The sequence below is a fragment of the Melitaea cinxia genome, chromosome 9 (genome assembly GCF_905220565.1).
Source record: "Melitaea cinxia chromosome 9, ilMelCinx1.1, whole genome shotgun sequence".
Taxonomy (NCBI): Eukaryota; Metazoa; Arthropoda; class Insecta; order Lepidoptera; family Nymphalidae; genus Melitaea; species Melitaea cinxia.
Window position 1 is genome coordinate 525,292 of NC_059402.1, and position 20,160 is coordinate 545,451.

At 36.5% G+C, this 20,160-nt stretch overlaps 1 protein-coding gene across 1 annotated transcript; it reads left to right on the forward strand.

Moving 5' to 3' along the window:
- Positions 1 to 418: 418 nt before the first annotated feature.
- Positions 419 to 16,148, forward strand: LOC123656524. The gene is made up of 6 exons (XM_045592194.1): positions 419 to 575; positions 2,092 to 2,246; positions 2,666 to 2,867; positions 3,668 to 3,814; positions 14,196 to 14,345; positions 15,274 to 16,148. The coding sequence occupies exons 1-6, from the start codon at positions 419 to 421 to the stop codon at positions 16,146 to 16,148; spliced, it is 1,686 nt and encodes a 561-aa protein (XP_045448150.1).
- The last annotated feature ends 4,012 nt before the right edge of the window (positions 16,149 to 20,160 follow it).

A 20,160-nucleotide genomic window follows, 5' to 3' on the forward strand; every position in this document is an offset into this window, starting at 1 on the left:
CTGTTCACACATTATAACCTTTGATATACCTATGCCTTAAAATTGGCTAATTCCAGACATACAATTGATTATATCGTTTTATATATTATATATATATATATAATATATAATTATATCTGAAGTGTAGTAGTATCTTTTATAAATAACTGTAATCATTATTGTAGAGAGCAGTAATAGGTAAATCATCCTTGGAACAAGTAAGATGTGTTTAATTACATAACAACTTCCCTACATATCGTTTATTTTGACAAAAACTCCTGCACTGAAATAGTTTGAAACAGTAGAACAAAAACAATTTCTTATTTTAAAAAATTGAAAATTACTTTCAATTATCTACAACGTCCTATGCGATTTGGTGGATGCAACAATGTTTTACTAGCTATTCTGAATCTTATAGTTTTCTAAAATGTTCCAGATGATGTGGGCGTCTGTGGAAAGCGGAGGCGAGGTGCGGCCAGCGCCGTGTGCACGCGGCAAGCACTCGGCAACACTGCTGGGCGGCTACGTGTATGTGCTGGGTGGACGGGGCGCGGGCGGGTCCGTGCCGCTCAGAGACTTCTGGAGGTACTGTCTTGGTAAGTATGTTTCATTGACGGTTCAGCCTGCTGCTGTGTGGCTTAGGGCTCTTTTAGATAGTTCAGAACTTGATCAACCAGGCTGCTCCTCTATGGGTTAGTAGATATATTCTCGAGTGTCAATGATTAAAACCGGGACCGACAGTTCAACGCGCTGTCCGGGGCACGATAAAGTGAAGTATGTTTATTATTTACGATATAAGGTCTAATATAAAACTATATAAATATTTGCAAGATAAATGAAATCAATTTGAAATATCTTCACGCTAATTAAGAAAAACCAAATGCGCCAACGGTCATTTAAATTTTGACAACTGTACCGTCTAAATTTCGTCGTTGCTAACTAATTTGACTCAGTAGGAAGAAAATTAAATAACAGCAATATTTCTGACAAAACCCTAACTATGCTTTAGGGCTTTAAACTTAAATATCAACGTTTAGTTTATAACAATATTTCAATTTCATTAAATATGTAATGTATTAGATAATAAGATTTTAAATAATCAATCCATTAGGTCTGGTTCCAATAGAGTTTTCCCATAAGTTAATGTAATAGGGACATCAATCAATCTTCAATCATCATTACATGAAGGTAATCTCTTCTTAAGTAGATAATCCAATCACTAGTACACTAGTACTATTAAAAAAAACATATAAGTCTTTCCTATCAGATTTTGCATGCATAAAATTGCTAAGTAGTATTTTAATTCCTATAATTTTATTCGACAATATATATTGGATAAACTGAAAATTTCGTAATCTTTGTGATATTACGTTAATGCCCTGATCTCTGAATTTTCTGGGTATTTCTATCGTGACCAGAAATTGAAATATTATTAAATACATATATTACTTGAACAACAAATAGTGAATAATTTACCAGTTTCCCCAGTCTCATATATATCCAATTCATATTTTATATGTTCCTTTGATACTGTCACTCGTCGCTAGCTGCATCTTTATCTGCGAATCGCCCGCGGCGTGTGTCAAGGGCTCTCGACGGTGGCAGCAGATCTCTAGGACACTCGCTAATTAGGTCGAGAACAGTTTACGGCTTCCGAGGAACCAATTAACCGCGGTAGTACACTGAGACGTTTTGTTATTGTTTCTGCTCGAGTAGTTGATGTCGTTTTTGATTCACACTTATAGAACAATGAGAAGACACTCGTAGAGGAACCTAACCAACTTAAGAAACAATGAATAATGATTATTAAAATAACCAGATAAGCTGTAGTAGAAGTTGGCAGTGGTGATAACATAGGACATGATATCAAAAACACTAATTGAGATAATTTTCATAAATATTACATCTCTTCCGTAAGATTTCCCTTCTTATATTGAAACATATTTAAAATTTACGAATTTCCTAAAAAAACATGATGCGTTAAGGTACAAAGACAGTCTTAATGTTAATCTTTATCAAGCAATCTTTCATCAAAGAATGTCAACTTACGTGACTATACTGATTCTTCTTGAAAGGTAAATCGTAAAATGATTATAATTTATCTTGTTGCAGCTACGAGAAAATGGGAGAAGCTAGAGGCTCGTGGGGAGCCGCCGCCCTCCCTGCAGGAACACACTGCGACCACACACGGCACTAAGCTGTATGTGTTCGGTGGTGAAGCAGGAGCGCTATCAAATGAAACGCCACTCTGGATATATGACACTGAGGTAGATAGAGCATCAATCTTCTAAAAGTTTTTAGATAGATTTTTTTGGAATTTGGTTTCGTTTTTTTCGCCAATTACAATCAACTCGCTTTTGCTTTTCATACAAAAATTTGAAGTGGTTATCATAGTCTATGGCAATCTACTATCTACATCTACCTGCAACACCAAAACCATTTCAATCGTATTTCCAACCCTACCAACTAATCTCACCAAATGCTCTTGTTACCTTACTCACAACAGCAACATTACTCTTTTGAGAGCAGTATTATTCAATTGTGGTATTTAAGGTTGAGTTACTTCCCAAGTCACGCTGCTCTAGATTATGAGCAGGTTATTGTTGTTTGGTTTTATCTAATTGCCTCAACAAAATCATTTAGCTCTAAATATATTGAAATTTCATGCATTACACAATATTCCTAGACTCAAATCTGGCGCAAGTTACCCGGCCAGTCAGGATACTCGTCTCAACGACGGTACGGTACACGCGACAGTCGCTCTGCCGTAAACGCGCCGCGCGGCCGCCGCGGACACTCCGCACACGCGCTCACAGACTGTCTACTCATCTATGGTGGATATAAAGACTTGCGGGGCTCCACTAATGAACTGTGGGCTTTTCATTACGGTAAATTTCTTGATAGCTCTTGATAATGTTAGAGTCGGAGTGAGCACGGGATGCGCAGTCATAGGATATAGGCCTTACTCATCATCATCATAATTTCAGTCGATCACAGTCCACTGCTGGACATAGGCCTCCACAAGTTCACGCCAAAATGGCGTGAACTTGTGTGTTTTGCCCATAGTCACCACGCTGGGCAGACGGGTTGGTGACTGCAAGGCTGGCTTTGTCGCACCGAAAACGCTGCTGCCCGTCTTCGACCTGTGTATTTCAAAGCCAGCAGTTTGATGCTTATACCGCCATCGGTCGGCTTTGTAAGTTCCAAGGTGGTAGTGGAACTGTGTTATCTCTTATTCGCCTTTTACGACACCCACGGGAAGAGAGGGGGTGGCTATATTCTTTACTACCGTAGCCACACAGTAGGCCGTACACCGTAGGCCCCGGTTTTACCTTGTCCTAATTAATTATAATGATAATTTTAATATGTAAATTGATGATTTGGAGTACTTTTTAAGCGTATTTGAAAAAAGTTGTAGTATTTTGATTTGATTATTTTCTGAAACAATAAATATAAGTCCAGTATCTTGTGCTTATCCTGTAATACGTTCCAAGAGTTGGAGTAATAGCGTACGATGTGTCCGGTAAGTGCGGCAAGTCCAATCAACTATTTTATGCCCCAAGTGCCCCGTTGTCCAAGTGCCCTTGCGCTAATCATGTGACATAGCAGATACACATAGCTTGCGCTACTCGTGCGACACGGTAGCCGGGTACGCAAGGCCAGCGCTGACCCGCAGCCGTGCCCGCAGAGTCGGAGTCGTGGCGCGCGGTGCGCGCGGCGGCGGCGGGCCCGGCGCGCCACCGGCACGCCGCCGCGCTGCACGCCGGCCGCCTGTACGTGCACGGCGGCCAGTGCGACCTGCGCGCCTGCGCCGACCTCTGGACCTACGACACGAGTACGTGCTCTCTTGTACCGCTGGCCGTACGGACCACCTGATTGTTTTTTTTTATATCACTAGGTCGGCAAACAAGCGTTCGGCTCACCTGATGGTAAGCGATTACCGTAGCTTATAGACTCCTGCGACACCAGAAGCATCGCAAGCGCGTTGCCGACCCAATCCCCCCAAGAGCTCTGGTCACCTTACTCACCAACAGGAACACAATACTGCTTGAAAGCAGTATTATTTAGCTATGATCTTCTGTAAGGTCGAGGTACTACCCCAGTCGGGCTGCTCCATATTTTGAGCAAGAAATTCCTGCTGTGCCCTACCAAAATTACCTATGTTTGCTATTACCGTAGCTTATCGTAGCCTAAGACACCAGAGGTTACCTTACCCTCGATTTTCCCAGGAGCTATGGTCACCTTGTCACCAGGAACACAACTATTTAAGAGCTTTGTTCAACTGTGAACTACTGTTTTGAGATAATTCTTCAGTGGGACTGCGCCAGATTTTAAGCAAATATATCCTGCTATCCCCTATCCCAATTCGATTCTAACGTTTTTAAAAGCCTAGCAATATTTTATCTGTCTACGACTCCAAAATACTGTTGAGACTTATTTGATGGTGATTCCATGGATTCCACAATGTCTCATTGTTTCTGTCGTTCCCAAATATATAGTCATTTATTTTTATTTTTATTTTTATTTTTATTTTATTTGGGAAACAAACAATTATCACAACACTCTTCAATAAAAACAATACAACAATAACACAAATCAATCAAGTTTCCACAGAAAATTATAACAAACACTTGGCAATCCATGATAAAAACAAAAAAAAACTAAACATAAAGTAAACACAGTAATTAACAGTTAAAACAATTGTTCACAAAATAACAATTTATGTAAACTATTCTTATAATTACCATAGATATAGTAAAAAAAAGTAGATAATGCGCGGCCTTTGTTGTTAGTGAAGCCACAAAACTCGGCTCCTTCAAGTAAATACACGCGCTCACGCACACATATGCATCAAACTACGCTCATTTTCGTTAGTATGTCACGAGGCTTCATACAGTAACTTTGCTTATAAAATGCCGTCTTGTGTGATTAAATGGTGCAAAAACAATACCAATGTAAACAAAAAATCTGAAGGAATATCGTTTCACACGTAAGTACATATAAAACTTTAAATTTATTGTTATTCCAAAATAATAATGAGGTTATTCGGAACTTATAATTTCAATGTCACGAAATGACGTACCACAGGAGTGTTGCCAGTAGTTCTTTTTTTCAATACCCCAAAATGTAGGTAAGTAAATTGTACGCAATCAGAAAAATAATGAAGTAAAAAGTAGACATAGTTATTGTTTTTTTTTTTCTCGTGTTATTTTATGTTACATAACTTGAAAATAAAAAAATCAAAATATATTTATGAATTATTAACTCGTTTGTTTTATGTTTTAACTTTTTACAATGTTTGAGTAAACTAGCTACCCATATTTTACTATCAAATTTCATGGTTTTAGGTTTCCAACGAATATTTTAATAAGAGGTGAATGGGTAGCGGCTGTAAGACTGAGAAAATGACCACGATTATGCTGGCCATGCGCATAAAGTCAATTGAATACGATTAGTGATTGAAAAATATTTGAACATAAGACTACATCATATTAGTAAAATGCAAACAATGACGATGACTCTGAGTTCTAAGCGACAAAAATTTAAAAAACTTATACAACATAAAGGATTCTAGGTTTAAGAAAAATAGTTAAACAAAAAACCGACTGTAAACTGAAAAGAGATAAACAGAGGGGATAGGAAGTGTCCATTCATACGATTATCTTACGAATATATTTTTTTATTATTCTACCGATTTTTTGTTTTATTTTTAGTAAATTTATTTAAAACTATAAACAGGTTTTTATTTTCACATACCCATTTTACCTATATTAAATTAATTGTTTAATAAAAATTTTAGGGACTTTTTTTAAAAGGTGTCAACACTTCACTCACTCACACATCTTTAAAAAAGTGGCTTCAGTTTTCTGTTCTAGGTGCGTTATCTACCTTTTTTTACTTGATCTATGATAATTACTAATTTTCATGTTGAATATATCTAAACTCTCACAATGCTTATTATAATTCCTACAGGCACGCAGCAAAAACACGTTTTTGGCATAATCATTTTTACAACGGTGCACGAAGAACAAAGATTGATTTCTCGAGCTAAGACGGGGACATTCAAACAAAATTTTACTAAAAAGACTTTTAGAATCAACAAACCTATGGACAATTTTGTAAAGAAATAATTGATCCCTTAAGTTTCTGCGCACATTTAATGGGGTGATACTCGCCAGGACTTAATTGTTGGATTGGTCGGAATTGGCAATTCTAAATCGCAATTTTTTTTTAAATTTTAATTGGATTTTTTCGATTTCATTTATATATTTTTTATAAGGCGGGTTCCAAACTGTAGATCCATATTCCAAAAGGGACCTTACGTAAGCATTAAAACGAAGGATAAGGGTATTGCAATTTTTAAACTCTTTAATAGATCTTAGGATAAATCCTAGCATCTTATTAGCTTTGGATGTGATATAATCAATATGATAAGCATAACTTAACTTTTGATCTAAGAAGACACCCAAATCTCTTATCTCAGAAACTCAGGCTAAAACGGTATTCTGTAATTTGTAGTCAAACTGTATAGCCCTCATCTTCCTCGTAAATGTCACGGTACTGCATTTTTTTATATTTAATTTTAAGAGGTTATAATTACAGTAACTCTCAAAGCTATTAAGATCATCCTGAAGTATAACGCAGTCGTGAGGAGAGTCAATAATTTTAAAAATCTTCATGTCATCTGCATGGAGACATATACTGCAATTACTAATGTATTTAGTTACGTCATTGATAAAGATATTAAATAATAATTGTCGAGATGAGAGCCCTGAGGTACTCCAGAGGTAACGGGCACAAATGACGAACAAAAACCCTTAACAGCAACAGCCTGACTACGGTCCCGTAAATAAGATTCAAGCCAACGAAGCAAATCACCGTGTATACCTATTGCACTAAGTTTTTTGACTAACAGTTTATAAGAGATCTTATCAAAGGCTTTTGAAAAGTCCGTATAAACGACATCAACCTGACCACCCCTATCCATTGTTGTTGTCAGTTGATGAATCAACTCACAAAGGTTTATTTCAGTCGATCTGCCATCTATAAATCCATGCTGCTGGTCAATGATCAAAGGTCGGCTACGGGATAGAATTGATCATAAATAATGTTTTCAAATAATTTTGCAATAGTGTTTAGTTTGGATATAGGTATATAATTCTGTATGTCCCGTCTATCTCCCGTCTTGTAAATTGGTACTACAAACGATTGTTTCCATATTTTAGGCACTCTTCCAGTACGAAGAGATAAGTTAAATAAAATAAATATAGGGACATCCAAATTACTGTAGCAAGACTTAAGAAAAATGGGAGGAATACCATCAGGACCTTTGCATATATCCAAACGTTTCAAGTATTTTCTGACTAATTTAGTAGAAAGATCGACCGAACCTATAGAAGCAGCCTGAGAGTTACAACAGAGATCTACCAGCAATGATTCGCTGTCACTATGTGATTGTGAATTAGATTCAAAGGCTGACTCAAAATAGGAATTAAAAAGCTGAGAGATTTCGCAACCGTTAGAAGATTAAATTTCTTTAAAAATCATTATATCTGGAATGTCGGTAGAGTCTTTGTTGGATTTAATAAAAGACCAAAAGGATTTGCTATTAATTTTTATATTACTTTCTCTCAATGAATTTATCGTAACATTCCGATTAAACACGCTTTTGGCGATTGCGTAAAAGTTTAAACGTATTGTAGTCACTCTCTCTCTCTCATCTATATCATTCGTATCTATAACTTTAGCCCATTTAATTGAGGACAATTCTAAATTTATGGTATCGTAATCAGCAGCACGGAAGACAGACAAACATCGAATTGGAGGGCGCAATGTAAGAGTGTATAAAATAAGAGGCTGCACAAGTAAAGCTGGATGATGAAAGTGCTCAATTACCAGCGGCTCCCTACAATGGCGGGTACTACAGTTAACATCGCTAATCACCAAATCAAGAAATCTATCATTAATATTACGAACATTATTAAATTGATTAAAACCAGTAAATTGAAGAAAACTATATAGTGAGTGGACTGAGGCATCGTTAGTATTTACATTTAAAATTTGATTACTAGACGAGTCAGAGTGGCTCCATCTAGCAGCACTAATATTAAAATCACCTAATATTAAAAAGTGATCGCAAGGTTTATTTAAATAATAATTTGAAATAGATTCAAAAAAGTCGACCAAAGCGTCAGACTGGATAGACAATGTGGAAAATAACAACAAAATAAATGCAACACAGCAGAATTTGGTCGCACATTAATCTGTAACGTAACCTGCATCACATCCGCATCAGCACCTGGGAATTCGACAGGCTCTGATTGGATAACTAAGAGGCCACGCCTAACTGCTATAAGGACACCACCACCCATCCGATCCCCCCTAGAAGCATAATTATGATCACATCTGTATACGTTGTACCGACTATCGAATAATTCAGCGTCAAAAATTCCAGGATTCGACCATGTTTCGCTTAGACAGATAATATCGTAATCATTTCACATTAGGCTCCTAAAAAAGTATTAGTCTTAGTTCGAAGACCACGAACGTTTTGGTCATAAACAGAGAGATTAAGTGAACCCATAATTTAAAAAAATCAATATAATGTTAACGTTATTAACTTTAAAGCAAAAGTGACCATTCCGATAATTCTTACAATTTTCACCAAATAAATTTAATAATTACAAGTATCTGCCCCAGGCGTGCTAAAAATAAAAATTAAAAAATAATGTAAATAAACAAAAATTAACACAGTTATGAAAATAATTAACAAAAAATAAAATAATGTAAAAAGTGATAAAAACTATGATTAAACTTAAATTGCACAAGCCCTTAAATTCAACAAGGTCCTTTCTGGTGGGTTGTCTGGAAGAGATCACTATCTAGTGATAAGACCGCCCGTTGCATGCGACGTAATTATTATTTTTTTTCCCTTTAAGCTTTATACTTATGTAATTGTTATATGTTACTGTGTGCAATAAAGTTATTTAGGGGAGACTGGGGACACTTGATCCTTACGGGAGACTAGATACACTGGATTTACAAAGTTTCTGTGAACACTATATGATTTTAAAGTTGCAACATTAATAGTCTATGCTACGTTCTAACTTTCTAAAGTTGGTACTCCTGTCAAATTTGACAGTTGACCAGATGGCGGATGATTGTGTGTTTTGTGTGGCCAGAAAATATTTTTCGAAAATTTTTATTTTGATTGCACAATTGGTTAGGAAACATATTTTGTATACGAATTAATTTTAAACTATTCATTATCTATGTGTTTAAACGTCTGTTTCATAGAACAGTGTTAATAGTAGTAGATATTTTTACAATAATTTTTTATAACCTCAATGTACCTAGGGTACACATGGTACACTTTCTTATGGGAGATATGATCCCGCCGGATCAAGTGTCCCCTAATGTTTATTTTTTAATAATTTCAGGATTCAATATGCCTAGAGTATATAAAACAAAAGAAGGTGCAAGAAAAAGAATACCAATCGATAAGGAAATCTTGGAGTTGGCTGTTAATGATGTTATAGGGGGTAAGAGTATTCGTGGTACTGCCAAAGGTTACGGGATAGCAGTTATGACACTGAAAAGATATGTCAGAAAGAAGAAAAATGCTACGACTGAAAATATTGACTACACGCCAAACTATCGCCAGTCACAAATTTTTTCGTCAACTGAAGAGACAGAACTTGTTAGTTATTTAATAATGGCCAGTAAATTGTACCATGGATTAACTCCTAAGAATGTACGAGACCTTGCATTTCAATATGCTTCTAAAAATTGTAAAAAAATACCACCAAAATGGGTTGAACAGGAAACAGCTACTTACGATTGGTTCTACGGTTTTATGAATCGTCACAAAGAGTTGTCATTGCGTGTACCCGAAGCCACTAGTTTGTCTCGCGCCACAGCTTTTAACAGACACAATGTTGGAACTTTCTTTGAGAATTTGAAAAGCTTATTACAGAGATTTAATTTTGGGCCAGACCAAATCTGGAACGTAGACGAAACTGGAATCACTACAGTTCATAAGCCAAAAAAAATTGTAGCATGTAGAGGTCTTAAACAAGTGTCTAAGGTCACATCTGGAGAACGTGGGCAGCTTGTTACTGTATGTGGAGCTATAAATGCTATAGGTAACCACCTTCCACCATTTATTATATTCCCACGTAAAAATTGGCAGCAACGAATGATAGATGGTGGCCCACCGGGTACTGAAGGAGCTACACATCCGAGTGGATGGATGACTGGACCAAATTTCCTACTTTTCCTGAATTTTTTTCATAAGCATTTAAGATGCACCAAGGACAGCCCTTGTCTTATTATATTTGACAACCATGAGTCACACATTACCATTGACTCTATAAACTACTGCAAAGATAATGGTATCCATCTCTTAACTATACCACCACATACCTCTCAAAAATTACAACCTTTGGATCGAATAGTATTTGGAGCGATGAAGTCATACTACAATACTGCATGTGATAATTGGATGGTTAGTCATCCAGGGCGGCCGTTAACCATATATGATTTGGCTGGATGTCTAGGCAGTGCTTACCCAAATGCAATGACTCCTAGAAATATTCAGAAAAGTTTTTCAGTTACTGGAATTTTTCCATTCAACCCTGATATATTCACAGATGACGAATATTTAAGCTCCTACGTTACTGACAGAAAAAACATGCAAACTGAAACAGACTATGTTATAACCTCACCATCTGTGTCACCGTCTATTTTACTTAATCAATCTTTAATGGCTGAAAATACTGCGCCAGCTTCCCCTGCCCTTATGCTTAATGCAGAAAATGTTGCGCCAGTTGTACCAGTGCCAATTCCAAATGACGATGTGACTCCCGATATTTCTGATAATGAAAAGGAAAATGATTCTACAAAATCTCCTCCAAAATTGCTTTCCATATGTATGGCCAGTAATAGAGATGCCCTTATGAATTCCTACAATAATAACAGACAGCATGCAGCTGGTTCTTCACAAATTAGAAATAACGATAGCCCTAAAACACCGACCCATTCTCACAATATTCACGTTCCAAAACCTTCTGCATCAGCATTTGTAAGTCCTGAAGTAATAAGACCACACCCAAAAGCAGGACCGAGAAAAGGCTCTGGAAAGGGGAGAAAAAAAGGTAAAACTAGGATTTTGACCGACACACCGGAAAAACTGGCAATCGAGAATGAGTGGGCAGCTAGAAAACAGAAAAAAGAAAAGAAGATTTGCAAAGCGAAAGTAAAAGCAGTAAAACGTAACCTATATTCACAAGAACAAGAAGTGACAACGTCGGAAGATGAAGAATTACCGCCATCGCCAGAATCAGTTTTAAGTGCGTTTGATGAAAGTGATATCTCTGGTAGCAGTTGTAGCGAATCAGAGAGTGAAGATGACTCCAATGACTCCATCATCATTGGAGATTGGGTTATTGTGAACCTAATCTCGCAAAAGAATCTCGTTCATAGATATGTTGGGCAAATACTGAGGGAAAGTCGAGCTGGATATGACATTAAATTCGCTAAAAAAATTAATGATAAGACGTTCAAGTGGCCTGTTAACGACGATATTAGTTCAATTGCTAAATATCAAGTTGTGAAAAAACTACCAGTTCCGAAAGTGAAATCATCATCAAAAAGAGTCATTAGTTTTATGTTTCCAAAATCATTAAGAAAATTTAATATTGAGAAATAAAAAATGAAAAGGTAATTGCTAATAGATAAAAAGAAAAGACTGTTTAAGTTACACATACATTTAACCTAACTATTGTTTAATTTTATAAAAGCAAAATTAATTCACGTTATTTTAGTTCAATCAGAAGATTCTGTAATAATAGGAACATTGTTGTTGTTTCTTATTTAGCAAATAAATCAACGATAAAAACAATTTTAACATATTTTTTTCCTTTTCTTCTTTATTGGAATCATATGACCCTAAATGTGGGAGACTTGTTCCCCCTAGGATCAAGTCTTCCAGAAGGGGGGGATCAAGTCAGACATATATATGGGACACATGATATTATTTCCTATACGAAGTTTTCATGTGCTAGTTAGTCAATTTATATACGGATATAATTAGCTATTTTACTTAGTATAACCAATGAAATTCCACGTATTTCAGTACCAAAACATTTAAAATCTGGACAATATTTACAAAATAATTGCCCAAAAACAAAAGGGGGGATCAAGTGTCCCCAGTCTCCCCTATTATTATTATTATTATTATTATTACTAAACATACCAGAACCCAAAAAATAAATACACTGAAGATGCAAACAATACGAAAATATTACAAGCATGTGTTAAGCCAGATAACGATAACCACCAACGATACCATAGTCCTTACTTTATTTTGCTTAAATCCGAAACGCTCGAAATATGTATGATAGGATTAGTATCTGTTCGACGCACCATAATAGCACAGTTCTTAACCCATGTATACAAGTACTTGTTTTCTTTAGCCCTTATTTTAACTTGCTGTAAGAGAGACTTGTAAACACTCGTTAGGTGATCGTTGAAAAATATTGTAGAGTTGTCATCCTTAAAGCCAAAATCATTAGCGCTAAATTTAAACTTTCTCGCCAAACTCGAGAAATCGTCCTTTTTATAGCGCGCCAAAAAATGCACTATTATAGGTTTGGTTCTTTTAGAGTCGTTGTTCTTGGATGCCACACGAGTTACGAAGTCCAAATCACGGCTGATATCAAGAGGGAAATCAATTCGAAACACACTCCAAAATATGCATTAAATTTTCGCCTTTTCTTTCCGGTATACCGTAGATCTCGACATTGAATCGCCTAGCCCACTGCTCACGGTTGTACACTTGAGACTCCAGCTCAATAATACTGCCCTTTATCTCACCAACAGCCGTCTTGGTTGCCTGAAGTATTTTGATTTTACTATCCATCATATCGATTTTTTTGCATAAACTCTCGTACTGGCTATTCATGAATGATATGCTTTGTTGAAAGGCAGCAATCCCGTGACCATATTGGTTTCTGTAAAGTATCCGAAACGTCGAGCTTTTGAAGAACTTAACTCCGAATGAAATCCGAAAATTTTGTTTTATTACAAAGAATGAAATTAGCGTAAACATTAGAAAAGGATATGTTCCCAAATACTGCCGATGTGGCCATACGAGGGGCACACTAAAAGTTTCCGGAATGAATAAGAAAAAATACTATTAAAGGTCAAAAATGAATTTATTGTTTCTCAAAATATTCTCCCTTTGCGTTAATGCATTTTTTCATACGATTATACCAATTTTGTGTGTGGTGACTATGGGCAAAACACATGAGTTCACGTTGTTTTTGGCGTAAACTTGTGGAGGCCTATGTCCAGCAGTGGACTGTATAGGCTATAATGATGATGATGATGATGATGATACCAATTTTGAAAACATTTGTGCCACTCCTCCGCGGTGACCTCATAAACGTGTTTTTCATACTCTTCGACGGCCTCTTCTGGTGATGAAAATCGTTGACCGCGCAATTGGTTCCTAATTTTTGGGAACAGAAAAAACTCACAAGGTGCCCGTCGGGACTGTATGCAGGATGGCTCATAAGTTCTACGTTTTTCACCTTCACATATTTGTTCGTCTATCTGGCCGTGTGGGAGCTAGCATAGTGGTGGAGCAAGATGATACGGCATTTACGGTTATTTTTACGCAGTTCTTCAATAACTTCCGGCAAACAAATGGTCGTGTATCAGTCACTTTTCACAGCGGGACCATTCTCTAAAGCAACAGTAGCCAGGGGTCCAATTTTATTAAAAAAGAAGCAATCATCCGCTTAGATTCACTTTTCACGCGAGCCGCTTTGGTTGATTTCGGCTCAACTTGAAAGACCCATACGCTCGACTGCTGCTTTGTTTTGGAATCGTAGCAATAAATCCACGTTTCATCACCTGTTACTATGTCCCACACCAAATTTGATGCCCCTTCGTTGAATCTGGTAAGCATAGCATTGCACCAAGTGACGCGGTCCGTTTTTTGCCTCGATCAAATTGTGTGAAATCCACCGCGAGCATAGCTTTCTCACGCCCGAATGTTTATGTAGGTAAATCGTAGAAAATTCCATTTTCAAATGTTGTAATTACTTTTTAAATATTGTTTGTGTATCTGGCCAGTTCCGGAAACTTTTAGTGCGCCCTATGTATATGTATACGTATATGATATATGATGTAACCGGTCGGCGCGCCAGTGTCCCGCGTGTGGGCGCCGGTGCGCGGCGGCAAGGCAGCGCCGGGCGCGCGCGCTGGCCACGCGGGGCTGCGGGCCGGCGCGCACCTGTACATCTTCGGCGGGGAGGCCGACGGGCACGCCACCAACGAGCTCTGGAGGTTCCACTTCGGTAACACTGCACCGTGTAACGCTCTGGGTCTAGGGCTCGAGGCACTGGATATTTTTTTATATAGAAATATTTTTCGATTGTCCAGAGGGTGGGGCCACTAGATATCTATCCGATAACTGGTTGGAACCGCTACGGGTACGCGACCCCGGACTACTCTAGCTGCTAGTGTCACACACCCCTCCCCGTGATCCGTGGCACTGGTATCCGTAACCCCAGATCCTTCTCTCACATAAATCCTTCTCACCTATCCTTCTTCTTACCTCAAATTTCCCAAGGAGGGTTGATGTCAGGCAGGCGGCCGGTCGTAAAATATACAAGCCAAATCACATTACAACATGAGCTTGGGAATTAGAGTATCATGTTGTGCCGACCCTACATAAGTGGGATAAGGGCAGGAAGATGATGATGATGATGATGATAGAAATATTTTTCGATCTGGTTTTTAGTCATTGTGTGTCTCCCCACCGTGCCTCGGAGAGCACGTTAAGCTGTCGGTCCCGGTAGTTATCATGTACGTACAACTGATAGCGATCGTTACTCATAGTAGGGAATACTACCAACCGCATTGGAGCAGCGTGATGGGTTAAGCTCTGATCCTTGGGTAAAAAATCCTATGCCCAGCAGTGGAATATTACAGGTGAAAGCGATTTTTTAACCCCAAACTTTAAATATATCGATGCCAAAACTAAATAATAATAGTGTTGAATAATGGTATCTCAGACCGTCCGATAAAAATAGGGCTTGTTCGATTTGTGCAATTTAGTATCTAGGATTACTTTTGATAATAAGTGTTGTGCATACTTGTGATTTAAGACCTTGTGTACTAATTAGTACGGACATTAATATTTATTAATTGGTGTCTACAGGTATTATATAATAATAATAATAATAATAAGATTAACCGTTTATATTGCAAATTATTGTCCAGCCACAGAAACCTGGGAGCGTATAATGCAGAGCGTACAATGGCCATCAGCACGTGTGGATAGCCGCGCACTACTAGTGGGTAGTACGCAGGGAACACACTGCAGGGTAACGCCCATACAATGTACAAACGATGAAGACAGACAGGGGGGCCAGGGTGGGCAAGGAGGTCAAGTTGGTTTCCTACGCGAGATCTCCAAATTATCCAGCTTCCATATCCGGCGCGCGGCGCGATGCTCATACTCCGTACTGGGCGAACGCGATTCAACTGAAAGTTTAGTACGTACGGAACGCTCTTCACTGAGCAAGTCGCGTTCTGCCTATGTCATCGATGGGAACAGCGAGCTGGCCCGCGAACCCATCTCCGTACCCGACTTCGCAGATATGGTGTTACCTACACCGGTACTATCACCCACACAGGCCGCTAGATTAGTGTACTTCGATTCCGATGAGGAAGAGGATCTGAAACGTGATCTGGTTTCACATCAAACCAACGGTACAGGCAGAAAGGTCACGATATCCAAGTCCGCATCAGTACGCTTCACTAAAGATCCACCTAAAACCACAGCGAATGAAGATGAAGGGGAAATGTCGACGTCAGACTACGCCAGTGCAGAACGCGTGAATAGATTATCATCAGGCTTTAGTAACCCTCACTACCTAGGGCCTGATGTGAGGAACCTAGGCTCAGCTCTAACCCCAGACTCCGGTGTAGGTCCAGGAGACATAGAACTTCAAGATCTGAGTGAGAAACGATCAAAAAGCGTTCCAAGGAATGGAGAAACGCAGTTGCATTTACTACTGGTAGGAGGTAAGGAACCATCTCACTTGGCGCTGCTGCAGAGTCCGCTGTCGATGTGGAGCTATAGGCTTCTGTAACTTGTATTTAATGTGCTTAGAATATTGACGTCCATTTTTGGAACTATAGAGTGAGATAGAGGTATGGCAGAATATAAAATGAGAAAATGTTTGAACTAGCTAACTAGGATAACAAAGATAAGAATTGCGTACCTTATAATATTTGCCAGTTATTGTAGACTTTTAGAAGATTGAAATCATGGGCTCAAGTAGCAATTACGATAATGGTGAATGGGGTTAAAATACACGTAGCCAACTCTGTGTGTTCATTTCGATGACTGAGAACTTTTTGAGACTTAAATACAAAAGTATCTGATACTCGTCTGATTTTCGTAATATTTTACTTATTCTTACTAAAATCACAATACAGAAAACAAAGTTTCCTGTAAAAATATTAAACTACGCCCATTATCACAATTGTAAACAAAAGTGCAAAAATTAAGCAGCTTATATTTAGTTAGGATATGTATTTAATATGCAGCTGCTGCAGCCAATAGGAGGTACTTAGTGCCTGTGCCGTTTAAAATTGTATTTCAAAATCAATATCCATAACCATACATGACACAAAATTCCGCCATTTTTACATCTTCATTCATGACTATAAGCTAGGAGCTTGCTACGAGGTAGCTGGGGAGTTTTTTTTTCTGTGACAGCTGCAGAAAAATGAATCTTTACAGATCATTATATATTATAATATATGTAATAGACTTCAACGTCTTCCTTAACTCGTTATCGAGAATTCAGCCCATAAAAAAATATTCTGAATTTTTGAAAAGTTCCCCAATTCCAGTTAAGTTTGCATTTAATTGTGCTGGCTAAACTCCTACCTCTTAACCCTCCTTTTTTTAACGTGGGGAAAATCCATCATGGATACCCTCCGGCGCGGGTCCAGAGGGTTATGTCAGACTCCTACTGACTAAAAAACCACCACGTGAGAGCAGTCGTCCGCCTGGTTGGAGCGAGATGGGGTCGCGCTAGCATTCGCTACCTCGCCCCGGACCTCTTACCCCTCCTAGCTAAGCCCATGATACTGTTTCACATTTTATGTAATCAAATATTCATTACATTCTTACAAACAATACTCATTAAATTACCTTTATATTATTTGACTGTAGTTATAGGTGTCGCATTATTAATAGTCGCATAAAACTCGTAGCTATTATTAGATTGATATTGAAAACAAAATAAATTACAGTTGTATTCCTTTTGACATTCTCACTAATTTAAATATTAATTATTTTAAGCGTGCTCCCGCGTCCATTAGTCCATAAGCTTAGGTACAATTGAGTGCCAATTGACGAGTATTTATAGATAAGTCTGATGTTTTTATTATAGGTTTGTTATTTCTTACTTATGTTTTGTAACGATCTGTTATGTTGTAAGTTACGCATTGTACGTTTATATCTATTTATATTTTAGATATGGTAATAACTGTCACAGCAGATTTATAACAAGACTTCTATGTCTAAAACGGACATAATATTCACAAATCCAAGTTACCGATAAATTTACTGACCTAGAAATAATGTACATACAAAGTTTACCTCTATGATATACCTACCTAGTGCAGTAAATTGTAACATCAAGAATATGTACAAAAATATGTTTTTAAATAATAATGTAAATGGTCAGCTCAAGATCCCTGCACTGAATTTTGTTGAGGAAATTTAATTTTATCTCCATAAATGTCAACTATATCATACTGATATAAAGCCTGTAATTTATATTCTCATAATATACTTATCTGTATGATATTTTTTTAATTAATTTGTTATTTCAAATTTTTCAATACATTTTGGCGCGTAACTGTAAAATATAAATTATATATTTTGTGTGCGTACATACATATAGTTGTAAATATTATTCTAAACGTGTTGTAACTAAGGCAGATTCTTTCAACATTTATTTATTGTTTTAAAACTCAACGGATTAGTTACAGAAGGATTAAGCACGCCAAAATGTTTTGAAGTATGATATCTGTAGTTTAATTTATTTAATTTGTTAAGTTTTAAACGTTTGTTATTATTATTTGATGGAGTCCGCACAACCCGACGACTAGAAGTAAAATTTACGATTAAGATATTTTTGAATCGAGTTACATGTTTCAAATGTTAATAAAATGTAGCGATAACAATTTGTTTTACTTCAACCAGGGGGGAGGGGGCTCCTTAAATTACTTTTATTGAAATCAAAGTTATTGAATAAAAAACAAAAATAGATTAATGGATAATGGACCGGTGTATATTTTTATTTCTTTTCATAATTTGACTTGTCTATTATCAATCGTCCGTTCGATTCCCGTTTAGATATTTTTATATACAGAAATATTTATTTCCAGTAATCTGGTTTTATCACTCATCAGTGTCGCATAGTATCATAAAACTACGACAGCAATGGTTACTCATATAGTGAATTCACAGCAGTGAAGAAATAAGGGGATCATTCTTTAAGGTGTGTGTCAAATAGTGGGACATTAGCATGTTGACACCGTTTACTTCAGTTGAACAGAAAAAAAAATTAACAAGCAGTAACAGTGTACAGGTAATGATATTGAGGTGAAATAAAATATACAATATATCTGTAATATTACTTTTAATGGATGCAATCATGTCAACTTAATATTTCGTCATATTTATTTTTAAACATTTTACAAATTATTAGTTTAAAAATGCACAGATGTAATTACAAAAAAAAAAAACAGTCCCTCGATCAATTGTACTGATAATGAGATCTTTTCCATTTTATAGTTATTATTCACAATACAAGTTTCTCTGTCGTCAACGGCAACGTCAACACATTCTAAACAAAGAAAATAAAATAATAAAATATACATACACATGACTTTTTTGAACGAAGTTCCTTACGGCAGGCTTGACATTTGGCTGGGCGAGCGAACTGAAAAAAATGTGATACTAAAACCGTAAGGAAAATATATAACGGAAGTGACGTAATATCAGTCACAGGACTGTATATATTTCACTTAATAGTTTGAATTATTATTATTATTTTGTTTGATTTATTTTATTTTACGGTATTTGTTATTTTCTAAAATACTAAATTTCCTAAATACTTTTATGTAATTACTTAATTAAAAACCAATCAACAAAATTAAAAAAAATCAAGAACTAGAGAATATATATAAAATTCAACATTTTTTTTCCAATTGTGTTGCTTCTATACTATCCGAAGGAACTTCGTTCCTACCTGGTGTCCCATGACACCACATAATTTTTTCATATACTTGATACTTAAATGTATAAAATAATAACATTTTACAATATAAAACAAAATCAAATCTCTACTAAGAAACACAATCTATAACTTTGTAGTTAAAAGATAAAATAAGCAATCCCAATGTAAGGAAAACTTCTAAGAAAATCTTGAAAGTAAAATAAGATCTAACTCCTTATTAAAACTTGATAAAATTGTCTAATACAGTTGTACAGGCATTAATATCGTCTTGAAGATAAAAAATATATTTTTTATTCGCAATTGGTCGAGTATATTAAAAAAATACTATTGCAACTATGTTCGCTCCTGTCAACTACAGCAAACGTCTTAACCTACCAACGTAGGCAAGAAACAGAGCATCTAACATTCTCTTCAGTAGAATTAAAACTTACAACTAAATTATAGTTTAAAATATTGTATTTCTAATGTCTAGCTTTAGTTCAGATGGATGAGTAACGACCCCTGAAGGGTAGGATTCCTGTGCTGATGGTTTTGATTTGAAGTTGTGACCACAAATGTTCTACTGTTTGTACATTGTATTGGTTAAACATATTTATTCATATTGTTTGTCATACACATCAAATAATGAAAATATACAAAATTCTCAGAACAATAAAAAGACGTTAGTCATTTAAGTCCGCAATAGTTTGTGTTGTTGTTTTCTAAATAAACAGTTGGTTAAAAAAGCATTAAATTAAAATTCTACTCTTGCAATTTCCCTGATATTCAAATTCTCTCATCCATCTGGCTACCTTAAAACTATTAATTAAAATATTATACATAATTGCTTGTAATAGATACT

Excerpts from the sequence above, each read along its gene's own strand:
- LOC123656524 (XM_045592194.1), top strand. The coding sequence starts at position 419 with ATGTGGGCGTCTGTGGAAAGCGGAGGCGAGGTGCGGCCAGCGCCGTGT. Across the intron at positions 2,247-2,665 it reads TCTGGATATATGACACTGAG|ACTCAAATCTGGCGCAAGTT; the intron begins GTAGATAGAGCA and ends CAATATTCCTAG. Across the intron at positions 14,346-15,273 it reads GCTCTGGAGGTTCCACTTCG|CCACAGAAACCTGGGAGCGT; the intron begins GTAACACTGCAC and ends ATTATTGTCCAG.